Source organism: Nematolebias whitei, chromosome 12 (assembly GCF_014905685.2).
Source record: "Nematolebias whitei isolate Nwh7 chromosome 12, NemWhi1, whole genome shotgun sequence".
NCBI classification, from domain to species: Eukaryota; Metazoa; Chordata; class Actinopteri; order Cyprinodontiformes; family Rivulidae; genus Nematolebias; species Nematolebias whitei.
Genome location: NC_056509.1, coordinates 9,897,575 through 9,916,813, shown reverse-complemented (window position 1 = coordinate 9,916,813; position 19,239 = coordinate 9,897,575). Strand labels below are relative to the sequence as shown.

The 19,239-nt window shown below is 43.3% G+C and overlaps 1 protein-coding gene across 1 annotated transcript in view; it reads left to right on the top strand.

Moving 5' to 3' along the window:
- Positions 1 to 9,479, top strand: part of elp3 (elongator acetyltransferase complex subunit 3) — a 100,083-nt gene extending 90,604 nt beyond the window's left edge. The window contains exons 12-15 of the mRNA XM_037685712.1: positions 7,597 to 7,662; positions 7,737 to 7,964; positions 8,053 to 8,134; positions 8,554 to 9,479. Of these exons, the coding sequence (XP_037541640.1) occupies positions 7,597 to 7,662; positions 7,737 to 7,964; positions 8,053 to 8,134; positions 8,554 to 8,645 (468 nt within the window). The 3' untranslated portion in view covers positions 8,646 to 9,479. The remainder of the gene's footprint in view (positions 1 to 7,596; positions 7,663 to 7,736; positions 7,965 to 8,052; positions 8,135 to 8,553) is intronic.
- The last annotated feature ends 9,760 nt before the right edge of the window (positions 9,480 to 19,239 follow it).

Sequence of the window (19,239 nt, the reverse complement as noted above, 5' to 3'; positions counted from 1 at the left end):
GTTGAGGGAGTATCAGAGAAAATGAGACGTTTATTTTCTAAACATAACGTCCCAGTGGCTTTTAAACCCCAAAATACATTACGGCAAAGACTGGTTCATCCCAAAGATACAGTCCCCCGGCACAAACAGAGTAATGTTGTGTATGCTGTTCAGTGTCAGGAGGGCTGTGATCAGTCTTACATCGGGGAAACAAAACAGCCACTGGCCAAAAGGATGGCCCAGCACAGAAGATCAACATCATCAGGCCAGGACTCTGCGGTCTACACTCATCTCCAGGCCAGAGGTCACTCTTTCTGGGATGAAGATGTGCACATCCTGGATAGAGAGGAACAATGGCTTGAGAGAGGAGTAAAGGAGGCCATCTTTGTGAAAAGAAACCGCCCATCGTTAAACAGGGGTGGAGGCCTACGTGTTCATTTGTCCCCCTCTTACATTGCTGTGATTGCTAGTATCACTCAGCCCTCTGTGAATAGTAAACAGCCATCAGTGTGCTAATGATCCATTGTTAGGCTGATGATCCTTCTTGAGCATGTGATCAGCTGGTTTTGGTTGTCAGCAGCAAAACTGGTTGATCCACTCTGAGAAGGTGCTATTTAAGAGACTGAGCTGAATACAGCACCTCAGACTGAGGAAGTCTCTCGGATGAGAGACGAAACATTTCTACATTTTTTGTTGTTTTATTTTGTTTTGTTTTCTTTGAATGTCCACAGGACCAGATTTAACTTTTTTAGACTAATGAGACTTAACACAGAACACCTGTGACGTATCACAGGTGCAGACATCAGAGGGGGAGCAGACAAGTATAGAACACAAGAGGGAGCCAAGGACCAGGGGAAGCACAACTCATACAGTACTTCCACCCCAAGGACATCCCTTGTTGTCACCAAGACCCTCGCACCCCCAAAATGTAGGTGGGAGGAGGGGGGAACCAACAGGAAGGAGGGCACTAGGAAAAAACATAAGGGGGAACCAAGAACTGGACAGGGTACACCAGGGGCAAGGCACAACATATGGAAACACAAGAAGACCAAGTAGTCAGAGTTCAGGTGGGCGGCCAGGAAGCCATCCAACGAGCCGGCGCAGACCCGGAGGGCAGCCAGGAGGCAGACCAACACACTGGAGCAGGTCAGGTGGGCGGCTGAAACGCCGTCCAGAACACTGGGGCAGGCCCAGAGGGTGGCCAGGAGGCCACCCTCTGGGCCTGCACTGGAGTTAGTCCGGAGCTGGCCCTGTGGGTACTGTGGAGCACCCAAGTGATGTGGAGCCCTTCAGGAGAGGCAAGAAGCGTGGATGAGTCGATGAGCCTGGGCGAGACGTGGAGACCACCTTGAGAGCTGCATGTGATGTGGAGACCACTTAGACAAGGCATGAAGGAGAAGAGCCTGCCTGGACCCCCAGAGCAAAGCAGGCAGGAGAGGAGTCCATCTGAACCCTCACAGCAGAGCAGGAAGGAGAGGAGTCCATCTGAACCCCCCACAACAGAGCAGGCAGGAGAAGAATCCGTCTGAACCCCCCATAGCAGAGCAGGCAGGAGAGGAATCTTTGTCTGGACCCCCACAGCAGGACAGGAGGAAGGTGGTGAGGATTCTGGTCTGACCCCCACAGAGAGACTCAGAGACGGGGTATCGAGTCCAGCTTCCCCAGACACACAAAGAAATGGTGTTTTTTCTGGTCAAATCCCCATGGGGACACTCAGAGGAGGGACATCGGGACCAGCACCCACAGACACACGAGGAGGCAGTTCAGTGTCCGAAGTAGGAGGTTCTGGAGCAAGCAATTCTGGGTCTGTAGACTGAATAATAGAGTCAGTGAATGTGGCTGGGGAGTCTGGTACCTCAGGACGGTTTGGATCCTCACACTGCTTGCATAACGCAGAGACTGTAGGAGGTGGTGAAACTACAGAGACTTTAGCGGGAGCCACTACAGGGGCTGCAGCAGGTGTGAGGGCCCCTGGTGGCAAAACAAGGAACCAAGGAAGCGCCGAGGGTACAGATAGAGGATCAGTGATCTTATAATGAAGACGCAGCAAAAGTCTTTCTTTCTGCGCATCATTATGCAGATCAGACATTCCAGGGATGTTGGTGAGATGTGGCCATCGACGGAACTCCTCTAGGAAATCCACCGTGGCGGCCCATCTGACTCGTGGGTTGTTGGAGGAGTTCAACGTCTCAATAAGGCTCTGCGTAACTGCAAAGCCACAGCACGTCCTCCAGGGACAGAGCAGTGAGAGTCAGGCTGCCTGCTGGGTCTTGGTTTGGTCTGGTCATTCTGTGATGATTATGAGGCTGGAGACCCATTGGTGCAGGCAGACCACAGAGACGGAATAATAACAAATAATTTATTATTAACAAAGTAAAGTAACTGCAGGTTTACTTGTGGTTCCTAGAATTTACAAAAACAGAATGGGAGGCAGATCTTTCAGTTATCAGGCTCCTCTCTTGTGGAACCAACTTCCAATCTCTGTCCGTGAGGCTGACACATTATCCAGTTTTAAAACTAGACTTAAGACTTTCCTTTTTGCTAAATCCTACAGTTGGGGTCGGCTTGGGTTTCCTGAGCTGTCCCTTAGTTATGCTGCTATAGGCTTAGACTGCTGGAGGACAAACTGACCACAATTTTCACTCTGCTACTGTCTTTACTTACTCTGCTCAACCTGTTTTGTATTTGTAATTATTTTTTCTATCCTTAACATGTGTTGTTTTTGTCTTTCAGATACACCTGGACCTACCATTCTGTGTTCGTCTGTCTCTCCTTCCTGTCCTCTCAACCAGCCGGTCAAAGCAGATGGCTGCTTGTCCTAAGCCTGGTTCTGCTGGAGGTTTCTTCCTTTTAAAAGGGGAGTTTTTCCTTTGCACTGTTGCCTCTGTGCTTGCTCAGGATGGGAGACTGCAACGAAGCCAAGATTCAACTTGTCTGCTGGATTCCTTAGATAGAGAACTTCACTAATTGGCTTTTATGTATGTGAATGTTTCTGTAAAGTGCCCTGAGACAACTTTGTTGTGATTTGGCGCTATATAAATAAACTGAATTGAATTGAAATTAAAGAGGGCTGTTGAGGCAGTAAACTTACATAAGCCAAGGAACAGGTAAGTAGCAGGACACAGGAGCAAAACAGACATCACAAAGGACAATGACCAGACAACGAGGGAGGCAGACAAACAGACTTAAATACAAACACTAATGAGACAACGCAGAACACCTGTGACGCATCATAGGTGCAGACATCAGAGGGGGAGCAGACAAATATAGAACACAAGAGGGAGCCAAAGACCAGGGGAAGCACAACTCCTACAACTGGAAGTTTTGGATGTTTAGGCGGTTGCTGGAAATTTTGGATGTTTTTGGCGGTTGCAGGAAATTTTTGTTGTTTAGGTGGTTGCTGAAAGTTTTGGGTGTTTTGGGCAGTTGCTGGAAATTTTTGATGTTTTGGGTGGTCGCTGGAAGTTTTAGATGTTCTGGGCTTTCGAAGGACGTTTTGGATGTTTTGTGTGGTCACAACGTTTTGGATGTTTACGGTGGTCGCAGGATGTTTTGGAAGTTTTGAGTGGTTGCTGGAAGTTTTTGATATTTAGGGTGGTCACAGGATGTTTTGGATGTTTTGAGTGGTTGCTGGAAGTTTTTGATGTTTAGGGTTGTTGCTGGATGTTTTGAGTGGTCACTGGACGTTTTTGATGTTTAAGGTAGTCACTGGATGTTTTGAGTGGTCGCTGGAAATTTTTGATGTTTAGGGTGGTCGCAGGATGTTTTGGGTGATCACTGGACCTTTTTGATGTTTAGGGTGATCACTGGACCTTTTTGATGTTTAGGGTGGTCGCAGGATGTTTTGGGTGGTCACTGGACCTTTTTGATGTTTAGGGTGGTCGCAGGATGTTTTGAGTGGTTTCTGGACGTTTTGATGTTTAGGGTGGTCGCTGGATGTTTTGGGTGATCGCTGCATTTATTCTCTTCAGAAGTTGTCAAGTTAAAGTTGAGGTCCTGCCAAGCACACCTTCATCTCATCTTTTCATCCTTTTCTGTCCCTAAAAGCCCTGAGCATCTTCTCCTCTCTGGTGTTTGTACCTCAGCATTGTCAGGTGTTTTTAGTCTTAGCTCTAATTTTCCTGCAGCATGGTGAAACCACTGTTAAACTGTACTTTCTGATGTCATGTTTTACCCTGCATGTACAAAAACCCTGTTGTGATGATGTTGTCAGGTGAAATGATCCACACGCCGGCCTAGTTTCCTACTGTCTTGTTCCTTAAAAAAAAGAACAATATAAAAAATATTTTTTGACTTTTTTTATCTGTAAGCAGAAAGTTATCATTTCTGAGTTTTAAATACATCCACAAAGTTTCCTCCAACACTTTTTATTTTTCAGAGTTGCTGCTTATCATTGAATCTCTGAAAGGTGTTATTCTTAAGATTCAGACCTGGTTGGACATGTCAGTGGTTGCCGTGGTAACAACAGATGCCCTTTAATACCTGCAAAGATGTTTGCTTTATGTCAGACTGAACACTGAAATACAGCAGGTGCAGAACAATGCTTTGTCTCTGGTTGTGTGTGTTTTTTTTCCCCTGATTGTCGTGGCGACAACAGCCTTGGTGATTTTTACCAATCTGTTAGCAGATTATCAAGCATAAAACAGTAAAGAGCCCATAACAGTTGTTTACCACGAAGATAACGGCAGATGATGTCTGCCTGTAGGTAATGAGAGAAAGCTTTTCACTCGTGACATGAGATGCCAGAGGAGCTGGGTGACGAGGACAGTCTGACTAGGGGTTGAACAACTACATAATTTTTAAACTTGACATTAACATAAGCTAGAGTAGAACTCAAGATGAAAAAATAAATAAAAAAAAAAAACTTAAAAAAAAAAAAAAACATTATTTACAAAAAAAAGACCAACAAAACATTGGAAAAGTGTATTATTCTCCTACCATTTATCATACTGCAAATAAGTCACAGTAAACCAAAACTGTTAGTTATTATTATTAATTCAATTCAGTTTATTTATACAGCGCCAAATCACAACAAAGTTGTCTCAGGGCACTTTACAGAAACATTCACATGCATAAAAGCCAATTAGTAAAGTTCTCTATCTAAGGAATTCAGCAGACAAGTTGAATCTTGGCTTCGTTGCAGTCTCCCATCCTGAGCAAACACAGTGAAAACAGTGGAAAGAACAACTCCCTTCTAAAAGGAAGAAACCTCCAGCAGAACCAGGCTCAAGACAAGCGGCCATCTGCTTTGACTGGCTGGTTGAGAGGACAGGAAGGAGCGGCAGACAAACACAGAATGGTAGGTCCAGGTATAGTTCCAGGTGTATCTGAAAGACAAAAACAACACATGTTAAAGATAGAAAAAATAATTACAAATACAAAACAGGTTGAGCAGAGTAAGTAAAGACAGCAGCAGAGTGAAAATTGTGGTCAGTTTGTCCTCCAGCAGTCTAAGCCTATAGCAGCATAACTAAGGGACAGCTCAGGAAACCCAAGCCGACCCTAACTATAGGATTTAGCAAACAGGAAAGTCTTAAGCCGAGTTTTAAAACTGGATAATGTGTCAGCCTCACGGACAGAGATTGGAAGTTGGTTCCACAAGAGAGGAGCCTGATAACTGAAAGATCTGCCTCCCATTCTGTTTTTGTAAATTCTAGGAACCACAAGTAAACCTGCAGTCTGAGAGCCAAGTGCTCTGTTAGGAAAATATGGAACAATAAGATCTGTAATATAAGGTGGAGCTAGGTTGTTGAGAGCTTTGTAGCTTAGAAGTAAGATTTTGAATTCTATTCTGGATTTGACAGGGAGCCAATGGAGAGAAACTAAAACTGGAGAAGTATGATCTGTCCTACTGACTCCGGTTAAGACTCTGGCAGCAGCATTTTGGATCAACTGAAGACGTTTTAAAGATGTATTTGGACATCCAGATAATAAACCATTGCAATAGTCCAGTTTAGACGTGACAAATGCATGGACCAGTTTTTCTGCATTATTTTTAGATCAGATGTTTCTAATTTTAGTGATATTACGCAGATGGAAGATGGCAGTTCTAGTAACGTTTTTAATGTGGGGGATAAAAGACATGTCCTGATCAAAAATAACACCAAACAGAAAACAGAATCACCAAGATTTTTAACATTAGAGCTGGAGGACAGATTAATGCCATCTAAGGAGGGAGAAAGACTGAAAAATTAATTCCTAAGGTGCTCAGGTCCAAAAACCAAAACCTCATGAGGTCTTGTCTGTGTTCAACAGGAGAAAATTAAGGGTCATCCAGGTTTTTATGTCTTTAAGACATGCTTGTAGTCTAAGTAGCTGATTGGATTCATTGGGTTTAATGGACAAATATAATTGTGTGTCATCAGCATAACAATGAAAATTTATCCCATGCTGTTTAATAACTTTATCTAATGGAAGCATATATAAAGTAAAGAGTATTGGCCCAAGCACTGAGCCCTGAGGAACTCCATGACTAACTATTAAGCTGCAAAAGTGAAAGAAATAACGTGCAGCACGTCAAAAACGAAACTAAAAACAGTGGGGCGGTTGACCACCTTGTACTACCGCTAGCTGTGGTGCGCGTTAGGTTTAGTTTTAGAGATTAATATGTTTATAGGTTTTTTATAGGTTTTTGCTTTTAGTTTGTGAAACAAGGTCAGAAGGAAGCTGGTTCTGGTTCAGTCGATTGGACCCGGTGTTACACCATATTCTGTGACCTGCAACAGTGCATGCAACACTGCCCCCTACGGTCACAATATACGGTGGTCACAGAATATGGTATAACACCGGTTCGCAGCGAGCTCCAAACAGTCAGGAAGTTGATTCATTTTCTGTTTCCTTACGGTAGTTGAAACGGAAGATTCATCTTTAGTGAAATATTTCCATACTACTGATGCATTTCTACTTGTTTGCCAAGACTATGTCTGCTCCGCTCAGTCCATCTGCTGGGAGGAATTCATTTGGTAGCTTCTACTAGTAGCCCGGTGCGGATCACGTGACACAATGACGTCACTGCAAATACTCGACATGAAATCTCAAAATAATAGATGTCCTAGGAATCGACCTGTCGATTACTCGAGCAGTCTGTTAAAGCCCTAAGTCTGACTGACACTAATTCTGCTCGGCACAAAGTGAATACCTGCCACTCAATCATTTTACGTCAATATTCCCGGCTTCAAAATGAAAATTGGACAAAATCATCCATTTGCTAGGACCCATCACTCTGCGTTGCCTTGGATGAACAAACGAAAAACTACCTCTGTTCTTCTCCACAGTGTAACTCCTCCCCACTTGAATACATTACCTAGTTTACTTCATTCCCTGTTCAATACCCGTTCAGAAAAACAGTCATATTGAAAACATTAAACGCTGGCTTTTCAAAGCCCTGAGTGTTGGTGGACATCAGCGTACCTCTCAAACGGTTCCTGTGCTGGTTCTGTGGACACAGAGCACAAACAGTTTGACGGTGAACACTGCAGAATATCTTTGTTTATGTTGTTTGTTTGAAACCACTGGAAACTTTTGGGCTGTTACTGTCCCTGAAACACGGTGACCGCTCATGGTTTCGAGTTAGTGGGTCTTTTCAGGCCTGTAACCAGGTTCTGTCTGCCTGTTCAGTGTCGAGACGTGAGGACCAGAGAAGTGGGCATTCAGGAGATCCACCACAAAGTCAGGCCTTACCAGGTAATACCGATGGTAAAGCGTACATCACTGTGTGTGCAATTTGTGTCCATGAGCTGACAGATCCGTGTCTGCAGGTGGAGCTGGTGAGGAGGGACTACGTGGCCAACGGTGGCTGGGAGACCTTCCTGTCCTACGAGGACCCGGAGCAGGACATCCTTATCGGCCTGCTGCGGCTGCGGCGCTGCTCTCCTCAGTCCTTTAGACCTGAGCTGAAAGGAGGAGTGTCCATCGTCCGCGAGCTGCACGTGTACGGCAGCGTGGTCCCTGTGAGCAGCCGAGACCCCAGCAAGTTTCAGCATCAGGTGGGCCACAGATCAGAGAGCCCAGCTAGGTCCTCATCAGAACCAGGATCTGAGCCTGTCTGAAAACTCATTCTGTTTGTTGGCTCAGGGCTTCGGGATGATGCTGATGGAGGAGGCTGAGAGGATTGCCAGAGATGAACATGGTTCTGGCAAACTGGCCGTGATTTCAGGTGAAACACAAAGCAGAGTTACCTGCTCCCTCACTTCACTCCGGTTTTTAGTTCGCAGCAACCACAGAAAAAGCTCATGAGACTTTACTATTTTTATGAGCACCCCTGTTGATGAGACTCATCTGGCCATCAAGGACATAGTTGTCATGACAACACCAGCTGTTTGCTGGTTTTAGAAAAAGATTTCACAACAAATGGACTGAAGAGAAAACAATAAAAGTTTGGAAAAGTCCCATCAAATCAAAATGTACACACAAATACACACACATTGATCATTACTCTCATACATGACATACATAGATGTATACATGTATCTCATATGTACATGAGCGGAAAACATACATACATGTATTTATGTATACATACAGCAGAAGTTTGTGATGTAACACACTTGTGTGCTTGTGTGTGTCGTCCTGCAGGTGTAGGAACAAGGAACTACTACAGGAAGATGGGCTACGAGCTGGAGGGACCGTATATGGTGAAGGACCTCTACGGTCCAGGAAGGGACTGAACTTTTATCTGGACGCAGCATGCAGTCTCCAGCACACACGAGTGATTTTATTTATCAGGAGCAGATTGCTGGGACACGATTCCTGCGGTGCAGCGGTTCCAGCTTCAGAGGAGATAATAACGGTCGGGTTTTGTGCTCGGCTCATTTGTCTGCTTTTATCTGGAACACAAAGCTGCTGCGTCTCCTCTGCTTTATTTAGATAAGAGGACGGGACTGTGCTGGGGGCGCTTTAGACTTTACATTTGGAGGTGAACATATTTTACAGGAAGTGTTTGGTTAAAGACAGGTGTGTGTGGGCTGACGTCTGAAAATCACCAGGTGAATTCGCTTTGAACCGCTCAGGATCCATGACATGAAACAACAACCTGCAGAGGACGCTTTTACCTTTTAGGGATGTTTTCAAAGTGAAACTCTGTGGATAATTAATATCCTACATGTTGCTCACTACTATAGCTAACACTTCCATACGTAACTTTTGAAATTAACCCTATTCAAGATGGCCGCCACAGTTAAAGGTATAAATGTCTAACTCAGTCAGTTTCATACAGCTAAGGTGATGTAGCGGAGTCATCCCAAACACACACTTTCAGAAAATGTTGCTGATATTTACATGAAAATCTCACTTTGTTCGTCACCGCAAACAGCAGCAGCTAGCTGTAGCACTTCTGGGGCGCCTCCTATGGGAAGATAAAATTTCTGCCAGAATCGTCTTGAAGCTGATGACAGTTTAAAGGTTTGTGTAAGAAATGTAGATGTTTGGAGCTGTTAGCTTGTTAGTTATTTAGTGAACAGAAAGATGGCGGCGACTCCGTTAACGTCTGTTGACTAAAACTGAAAACAAAATGTCTGTTTGGGTGCTGCCATGTTGGCTTTTCAGAGCTCTCTATGGACGTGGGGCTGTACCCTCAATACTGCTTTAAAAAAAGTCTCACTAACAATCACAGAAACCTGACTGTTTAAATAACTTTATAAAGTAAACGTGTTAAAAAAAGTCTTATCATACAGCAGCAGGACGAGAGCTACATGAATCGACAAAAACAGCACCCGAATAAAAATAAAACTGTCCCACATGAAAGGGCGGGGCTTAACGATGGTACTGCAGCCACTAGGGGGCATGGCTTTTGACTTCAACTTCTGACTTCCTGTCCTGTCTCTAGTTATCGTGTTTGTGACTCCAGCAGAAATATCTTTTTGCAGGATTCCACCCCCCACCCTGCCATGGTGCACCAAAAGTGCTACAGCTAGCTGCTGCTGCTAGTTGTATGTAAATACTCCCCGCACCAGTTTATAAAACTGGTCTGAGCTGCCTTTGGGTCCTCAGCTTCATCCTGAGGTCTTGGCCGAGCTTTGTACCACATACACCACTGAAGCCCATTTTTAAATGAAACGTTCCTGTTTCCTGATGTCTTGGTTGTCTTTGAGTCGTTGTTTTTTCGGGGTAAATTCCTGCCTAGAGTCACGGTTTGAGTTAATCCTGTTTCTGTTGCAATCAAGGGAAACCGTTGAGAGTGAGGGGTGTCCTCACTGGGCAGCGGTTGTGTAACCGCTCTCTTTTTTTAATTATAGGGCAGGAAGTTATTATTAGTGTTGAATAAAGGCCCCTTCTGATAATCGTGTTTGTCCGTCATGCATACATGGGCTTTGTGTATTCTGGTAAAATCCAAACAGACTCAGAACTGGGCTCGTTTTTCTTGAAGCTAAAGTCCATTTCAGGTTCGGACCCTGCGTCGTCTCTTTCTGGTGACGAGACGTTTCAGTTATTTGAACTTTGAAAGACAGAAGCTGAAAGGTCTCCACTCTGAAAGAAAGGTCACACAGTGAGAGTGCTTTCTGTAATTTATTCCTCAGAGTCGGGGGTGGGGGGCCTGCAGCAGACCCCTCCTGATTGCCCTCTGAGACTGTTTACCTGCCTCATTGGATCCAGCCTCTCCAGTAACATCTCCATCACCGGGCTGTCTGCCGAGCCCTGACGGAGCGCCGTGTTCAGCAGCTGTACCGTTACTGGAGAGGATTAGTCATTTGAAAAATAGCCAGCAGTAAAACGCAGGAAGGCTCACTTCATTGAGCCGAGACTCGTATAGATTTTCGCTCCACGGGGGGAGGGGGGGACACCTAATTTCCTGGTCTGAGCCGGGACTCTGCTGCTGTGTTGCAGTCCTGACGCAGTGAGGAAAAGGGCCGCATTCAGGCTTCCTCTCCACGCCTGCTCACTGGCTATCAGCTGTGAAATCTGACCCCCCCCCCCCTGTCCTCCTGGGTGGGGCTTGCTGAGTCTGTGCTGAACTCATTTGTTGGCTCTAATCGTCACCAAGATGAGCCGAAGGGAGGGCAGCTTCCTTAAGACTGCAGAGCTGAAGGTTACACTGCAGAGACTACAGCAGCAGAAAGAGACGAGGGACGGAGTCGTGCACATTCAAGGATTCAAGGTTCTTTATTTGTCATATGCATCACATGTGGTACATGTGGTGGAACAAAATTGTGTACACAGGGTCCCAGTTACATCCAACAAAAGTATAAAATGTAAAAGAAAACAATAAAAAAGATCTAAGATATGAGCTAAGAAAAATGTTAACTGAAAACACACTAAGCACTAGTAGCATAAAAACAATACGCCGAACAGCAGCACGAACATGAGTGTGTGAGCAGATGAGCACGCATGAACACATCTCTCCACAGACGAATGGCTCAACACAAGACTCAGTGATAAGATAAGTGCTATGTGTTGTCATCATATGTTCTCATACAGTGGCAAATCAGTTCTCTGCATTTAACCCATCACACCTGGGATGCACTCAGGTTGGGAAGTGGGTAGCTGTGTGGATGCCCAGGGACAGTTGGGGATTGGGTGTCTTGCTCAGGGACACCACGGCATGTGGGGGTGGCTGGGGATCAAGCCTGGGGCTTTCGGGTTCCGGGTCAGCTGCCCTGCCTCTACCCTATCTTGGCCCCCTACATACTGTACCCCTACTCGGATCCGCCTACACCTCCAGCGGAGCTGAGTGTAACTCTACAATCATCATCAGGGACATGGACGTCACCGTTGAAAGACAAATGGATCCGGTGTAGACCTCATCGAGTTTAGTAACACCTTGTGGAGAACCGTTACAAAGTCCCAACGCTCGCTTGGCCTCTGTTCAGTAAAATAATAGAGCATGGTGCGTGCATATATACACAGTCCCTCAATGGTCACCGTCGATGACCCATTCTTACTTCAGCCGTTTGTTTGCACATAACCATCAATCTTAACAATGTTCAGATTTTACTTTATGAATTTCTTCCTCACTTTAAAGTCCGCCTCCTAAAGGACCAGGTGTTGGTCAGCTGACTGACATGATTTACCCTCAGAAAAGGGAAAAATAAAACTCATTTTATTCCCCCATTTTTCATTTATTTTGGTGCAGTCAGACAATAAACAATATTTTTTGTACTAATCATAAAAACCCTTATAATTTTATTTTACAAATGGTCTCCGACCTCACAGGAACTTTAATAAACTTGCGTCACAAAATTGTCACTTATTAGGAGTTACTAATGAGGGACATAGGTTTGCTTTTTGTTTAATTGCCATAAAATAAAAATTAACATGTATTTTTATTTTTTAAAAATGTAGATTTTTATTTTTAAACAAAAGGCCCTTAGTGTTTTTTAAAAGTCATTTAAATTGAATATGTTTATTGCAGATTGATGTGGAATGAATGGTGGCACAGAGGTTAAAGAGGGTGGGCCTGTGATCAGAAGGTTGCCGGTTCAACGCCCCAGACCATCCATCCATTATCTTCCTCTTGTTCTGAAGTCCAGTCTCAGGGGCAGCAGCTCGAGTAGAGAGGTCCAGACATGTCTTTCCACAGCCACCTCTTCCAGCTAGTCTCCAGTTAGCCTCATTGTGCCTCGAGGACTCATTTACAAGAGAGATCTGTTTTAAACAAAGAACACAGATGAGGTACAAACAACAATAAACAATCATATAAAAACATATAAAATGAAAAGTAAATAGAAGAAATTATATCAAAATAAAACAAAAACAGCTACAGCTACATTGTAAAGCGATGTAAAATACTAAAAACAGGAACATGTCTATGTTGGTTTTTGCCAAATTCCCTTGGAGAGGTCAAGGTCGAGAGCTTCAGATCTTGCAAGACGTTCCTAGGCCACCAAGAGACGTACTCTCTCCAGTGTGTCCTGGGTCTTCCCCGCGGTCTCCTCCTAGTCGGTCATGCCCAAAGCACCTCCCTAGTGAGGCGCCAGGAAGCATCCTTACAAGATGTGTGAACCACCTCAACCGGCTCCTCTCGATGTGGAGGAGCAATGGTTCTACTCCGAGTCTCTCCTGATAACTGAACTTCTCACCCTATCTCTTGTAAACTCAAAAATCACACCACTGACGTTAAATATCCACACTTTAATCTTCATCATTAACATAACAAAGGCTGCATCTGTCTCCCGCTTTTTCCCCTTCTCAGTAACCTCTGACACATGCACAGTAGGCTACTTACAATTTAACAATCTCCCCTCTTCTTTTTTAACAAATACATGAGATTAGAACAAATTCTGTAACAACATTTTGATATTGTCTTAACTTATCTGAACTTAACTTATGTAAGGAACACTAGTGTTTTGTTTGTTTTTAATTTTTTATATTTAAATTGCCATTCCCCTTTACTTAGGCTTGTCGCGATAAACAATAATTGAATTAATCGAATGACCTAATTTTCATTTATCGGCTTTATCGTTTCTTCATGTCTCTCTCTTTCTACTGAAGGCACTGGATGACAGAAGGCTCAACTCCGGTGATCTTCACTAACCCCTCCCTTTCTCTCTTCTCTTTAAAATTCATCACGTTTTTGGATCGTTAAAAGCAGCTAAGCTACGAGCTAAGCTAAACAGGCTGACATCGGGGGGAAAAAAACTCCCTTCTTCTCCCCGCTTCTTGTTGAAGCTCCAAAATTCACAGTTGAAACCTGTGCCTTCATGTAAAAAGTTGTTTTTCTCTGCAAAAAGAAGCTGAGAAATTGTTCACTGACTTTTTTTACAAACCGGATTCCAAAAAAGTTGGGACCCTAACAAATTGTGAATAAAAACTGAATGCAATGATGTGGAGGTGCCAACAGTGTTAATTGGTCTTCCAGCTGTTCGTTATATGCTCAATTTCCTTTTTCCAGCCACTTATTGCTACTTGTCCCAACTTTTTTGGGATTTGTTGGCACTGTGAAATTTTGAATCAACATATTTTTCCTTTAAAATGTTACATTTACTCAGATTAAACTTTTGATCTGTCATCTATGTTATATTACGAATAAAATATTGACATTTGCCATCTCCACATCATTGCATTCAGTTTTTATTCACAATTTGTTTAGTGTCCCAACTTTTTTGAAATCTGGTTTGTATTAAAAGCTTTGTGTGAAAAATGCTATGCTAAAGAGCTCAAACCACTCCGAGCATCTGCCATTTTAAGAACTGAAAAAAAGGAGAGACAGCCCATGTCACGTCAAGGGGCCTCCCTCCCATTTTTCTTTAAGAGACATGCTACTCACTCCCTCAATATCCATCCTTCGGTTCAAACGGTCTTATACTGCCATCAGGTGGTCACAAAATGGTACTACACTCAAAACAAATTAACCAACATTTCTTTTTAAATTTGAAAATAATTACCAAGTATTGTCAAATTTCAAACTATATTATCATTTATCGCAATACCTGGATTATTGAGCATGGACTTTGTTGTTTATCGCAATAATTTCTGAGACAATCACCCAGCAAAATTTGTTATTGTGAGAGGCCTACTTTCACTAAGGGCTCTAAGTGGTCCAAGTGCAGATGCCCCCACTTTAGTTAAGCAGTTAGCAAGCTGCTCTTTGGTTGATGTCCATCTGATTTCCTGAATTATTCCCGAGTCAATAAGTTCTTTGATGCTACTGATCTCAAGCCGAAGCCTCTTTTTAGTAGATTTGTAGACTTGACAGCATTGAAGAGGGAATGGTTGTCTGTTACACAGGTAATGGACAGGATGTTGTGTGTGCCATCACCAACCATGAGCTCTGAATAGAAAGACAACACTATTTATCCCATCTGCAAGTGCTATAGTCTCTCCAGCTAACGTGCTTTGTACCAACCTTCTGATCCGTTTTGATTGCAAGCATATAAGATTCAAGGATTTTTTTTATTGTCATACCAGCTCACATTTGCATGTTTGTGGTACGAAATTCAGACTCAGGTCCCAGATCAGATATAGGTGAAAATTTTCCATCTTCTCCCATCAGCATGAAAAATGTCCACCTTGTGTCCCTCTGTCTGAGAGGTTTCCCATAGAGGAATTGCTGAACACCACTAATTTGTGGTATTTGTTGTCTCACAAGTATTGAAACCTCAGAGTAACTTCCTCAGATTTAAGTTTTCTGATCAGTTTGTTTGCACAGTGTAGTGTTTGAATTGTAAAAAAGTTAAATCTGGTCCTCTGGACATTCAAAAAAACAAAACAAAGCAAATCAACAAAAAATGTAGAAATGTTTCGTCTCTCATCCGAGAGACTTCCTCAGTCTGAGGTGCTGTTTTCAGCTCAGTCTCTTAAATAGCACCGTCTCAGGGTGGATCAACCAGTTTTGCTGCTGACAACCAAAACCAGCTGATCACATGCTCAAGAAGGACCATCAGCCTAACAATGGATCATTAGCACACTGATGGCTGTTTACTGTTCACAGAGGGCTGAGTGATACTAGCAATCACAGCATTGTAAGAGGGGGACAGTTGAACCCGGAGGCCTCCACCCCTGTTTAATGATGGACGGTTTCTTTTCACAAAGATGGCCTCCTTTACTCCTCTCTCAAACCATCGTTCCTCTCTATCCAGGATGTGAACATCTTCATCCCTGAAAAAGTGACCGCTGGCCTGGAGATGAGTGTAGACTGCAGAGTCCTGGCCTGATGATGTTGATCTTCTGTGCTGGGCCATCCTTTTGGCCAGTGGCTGTTTTGTTTCCCCGATGTAAGACTGATCACAGCCCTCCTGACACTGAACAGCATACACAACATTACTCTGTTTGTGCTGGGGGACTGGATCTTTGGGATGAACCAGTCTTTGCCGTAATGTATTTTGGGGTTTAAAAGCCACTGGGACGCCATCTTTGTGAAAAGAAATTGTCCATCATTAAACAGGGGTGGAGGCCTCCGGGTTCAACTGTCCCCCTCTTACAATGCTGTGATTGCTAGTATCACTCAGCCCTCTGTGAATAGTAAACAGCCATCAGTGTGCTAATGATCCATTGTTAGGCTGATGGTCCTTCTTGAGCATGTGATCAGCTGGTTTTGGTTGTCAGCAGCAAAACTGGTTGATCCACCCTGAGACGGTGCTATTTAAGAGACTGAGCTGAAAACAGCACCTCAGACTGAGGAAGTCTCTCGGATGAGAGACGAAACATTTCTACATTTTTTGTTGATTTGCTTTGTTTTGTTTTTTTGAATGTCCAGAGGACCAGATTTAACTTTTTTAGATTTTTCTACCTGGATTATTGAGCATGCATCAGGATGGATTGTTTGAATTGTAGCATGTTTTGTATTTGATGCCAAGATGGATTTGCCACACATGATGTCAGGTCTGCTCTGTCTTGCTACCCACACAATCTGTCCAATCTTGGATTTTAACATGTCCATTTCTGTGTCTGTTAAAGGAGCCTCCGTTTGTGGTACTCTGGTGGGGTCCATAGAAATGGGCTGAAGGTTTTTTATGTATGCACGCTGTTGTACTTTTAGTTCATTCTGCAGAGAATGAACCTCCATCCCAATGTAGTTGAAGCTGTTATGTTCTTCTCGTCCAACTTGAAAAGCAGCTTTGAGTTTGGGGATGAAGGCAGAAGAGAACATGTCTGAACCGCCCCATACAAAGTCATCTACATGACATGCAAGGACTCCTGTCACCTTACAGAAATCATCCTGCCAGTAGAAGACGGCTAGATTGACTTTTGACACAGTACCTCCCAGCTTAAGTATGGGTTCTTTCACCTTGTACCAGAACAAGGAAGCATCTGCCAAGCCATGAACACATTTCTTTAACTTCCATATGATTCCTTCGCTCTCTGCCTCTTGAGATGGATGGATATACACATCTCGGGTTAAATCTTTACTTTGCAAAAAGGCTGCTTTGTTGTCCATCAGAGTTCATCTTCCATTTATTTTGACATATAACAGCTATGACCATCTTTAGAGATTCAGAGGAACAAGTGGATGAATCATTAGGAAGTTCTTGAATGTTTATTTCTTCAAAGCATCTTGCAACCAGTCTAGCTTTGGGTACAATGCCTACTTCCCACTCTATAAATAAAATGGTATGGTATGGTACTCGTTTTCTTGAGTGTACAATTCAATTCAATTCAGTTTATTTATATAGCGCCAAATCACAACAAAGTTGTCTCAGGGCACTTTACAGGAACATTCACATACATAAAAGCCAATTAGTAAAGTTCTCTATCTAAGGAATCCAGCAGACAAGTTGAATCTTGGCTTTGTTGCAGTCTCCCATCCTGAGAAAGCACAGTGGCAACAGTGGAAAGGAAAAACTCCCTTTTAAAAGGAAGAAACCTCCAGCAGAACCAGGCTCAGGACAAGCGGCCATCTGCTTTGACCGGCTGGTTGAGAGGACAGGAAGGAGAGACAAACGAACACAGAATGTGAGTTAGTTCACTGTGGTGATCCCTGAAGAAGGGAGCAGCCAAAAGAAGAAGATTGCAGGCTTATAAATCTTAATAGACTCATTTTTATGCAGTGAAAAAAATGAAAACTTGGTATTTTGAAGCAGTTAAATATGGGTTTTCCCCTGAAGAACAGTAACTGTCAGAAAGTTGGAGACTTCCAGGTGTTTAAAATCAGCAGTTAACTTGTATAAAACTCAGGTAGGAGGCTAAACTCTGAAAAATTTGTCCTCTTTAAAGAATAAAACTTTGTTCTGAAGGTCTTCAGAAATCAAAGTTTGCACTTAAGCATGAATAAGGGCTTTGAAAGAGTTGCTCACTCAGGAAGATCATTGGCGATGCATTTCTCTTCCTGTCCACCCTGGCTGTGAACTGAAGCCTTCTTAATGCAGTTCCAGTTTTGAGTAATGGGACAAAAGTGCCTTTGAAAGACACAAGTGAGTCAAATCAATCCAGCAGTCTAAACTCACATCTACTGTCTTTGATACAGTAGTGCTATATGATCCGATGTGAGAGGGGATTTTGTTGTACATTTGTGTGTTCTCAAAAACAAAATCAATAAAAAAGACAAACAAAAAAAAAAAGTGTTGATCTCTTCTGGTGTTGTTTAAACTAGACCCTGAATCCTGTACTATATTCAAATTCAAATACAAAATTTACTTTATTAATCCCAAAGGGAAATTAAGTGTTGTCGTAGCTCATCATCCTGGTTTCATTCAAGAGTTGTTAGATGCTGATAGCTGTGGGCAGGAAGGATCTCCTGCAGCGAATCCGAAGAATCTGACCAAAGATACCGATCCAACCACACGGATCCAGCTTGCTGTCAGATCTGGCGGGCCTCTCGCCTGAATGCCGGGCAGAAATCCTCCCTGTGCGATGGTCACGCCTCCCTGCAGTCTGCCGAGCTCCTCGTCGCCACGGACAGACAGCTGAAGGCGCTGGGGGATTATCCCAGTCCTCCCGTTGTCACGAGCCAAGTTTCCCACCAGCTCCAGAATCTCGGCGGTCAGGTACATGAGCACTGCCGCCAGGTTGACGGAAATTTGTCCACGGCGCCTCCTTTTCAACTCATTTGGGGCTGTAGTTGATATATTTAAACTTTTGACATGTTAATCAGTTGCTCCTGGTTGTTAAAAAAAAAAAACACCTTGTTGCCATGGTTACACATCATAACAAATGTCCAAAATAAAAAGGTTTCAGTAAAACTCCTCCTAGCTACACAGTATCTGATACCAGAAGAAATAATGATCTGGAAAAAGAGATTTACATCCAGAAAAAAAGAGGAATTAAAGTTTCCAAAAGCAATAACTCAGAATGAAAGTAACAGAGCTGCTCCAACATGCAGCCATCCCGAGCGGCGCAATTATGCTGGTTGGTAAAGAAAAACAGGCCCTGAATTAGTATTGGTATTGGATTTTATACCTGGATTGTTGAGGATGGACTTTGGTGTCCTGAATTAGTGTTTTGTCAATGTACTGCTGGGCTCCAATCACTACGGGTCATTGGAGTACCATCATCTGCAATTCTGTGATCTTCTAAAACAAACATGAAACTAAGTAAACGAAAAATACTTTAGTAAAACACTAACATATTAAATATTATATTGGATATTTGGTATAGTTAACTTACAACACTTTTACACTGTAATAAGATGTTAAATCAATTTACTGAAACACATTTATGTATGTCACCTTTCTTTTTTTTTGTTCAAAATTATGAATCACTGATCCCTACATGTTGATTTTGGCCCAAATAGGATGACGGCACATGGCAGCTGGCCCTGTGTCTTTGTCCACTACATATGGCTCTGCAATTTGGTCATCCTCAACTGATTCTTCATCTGAGTTTTTACCCTCTTCTGTCTTGCTCATTGGACTCTCATCTTTTCATCGTGTATATATATATATATATATA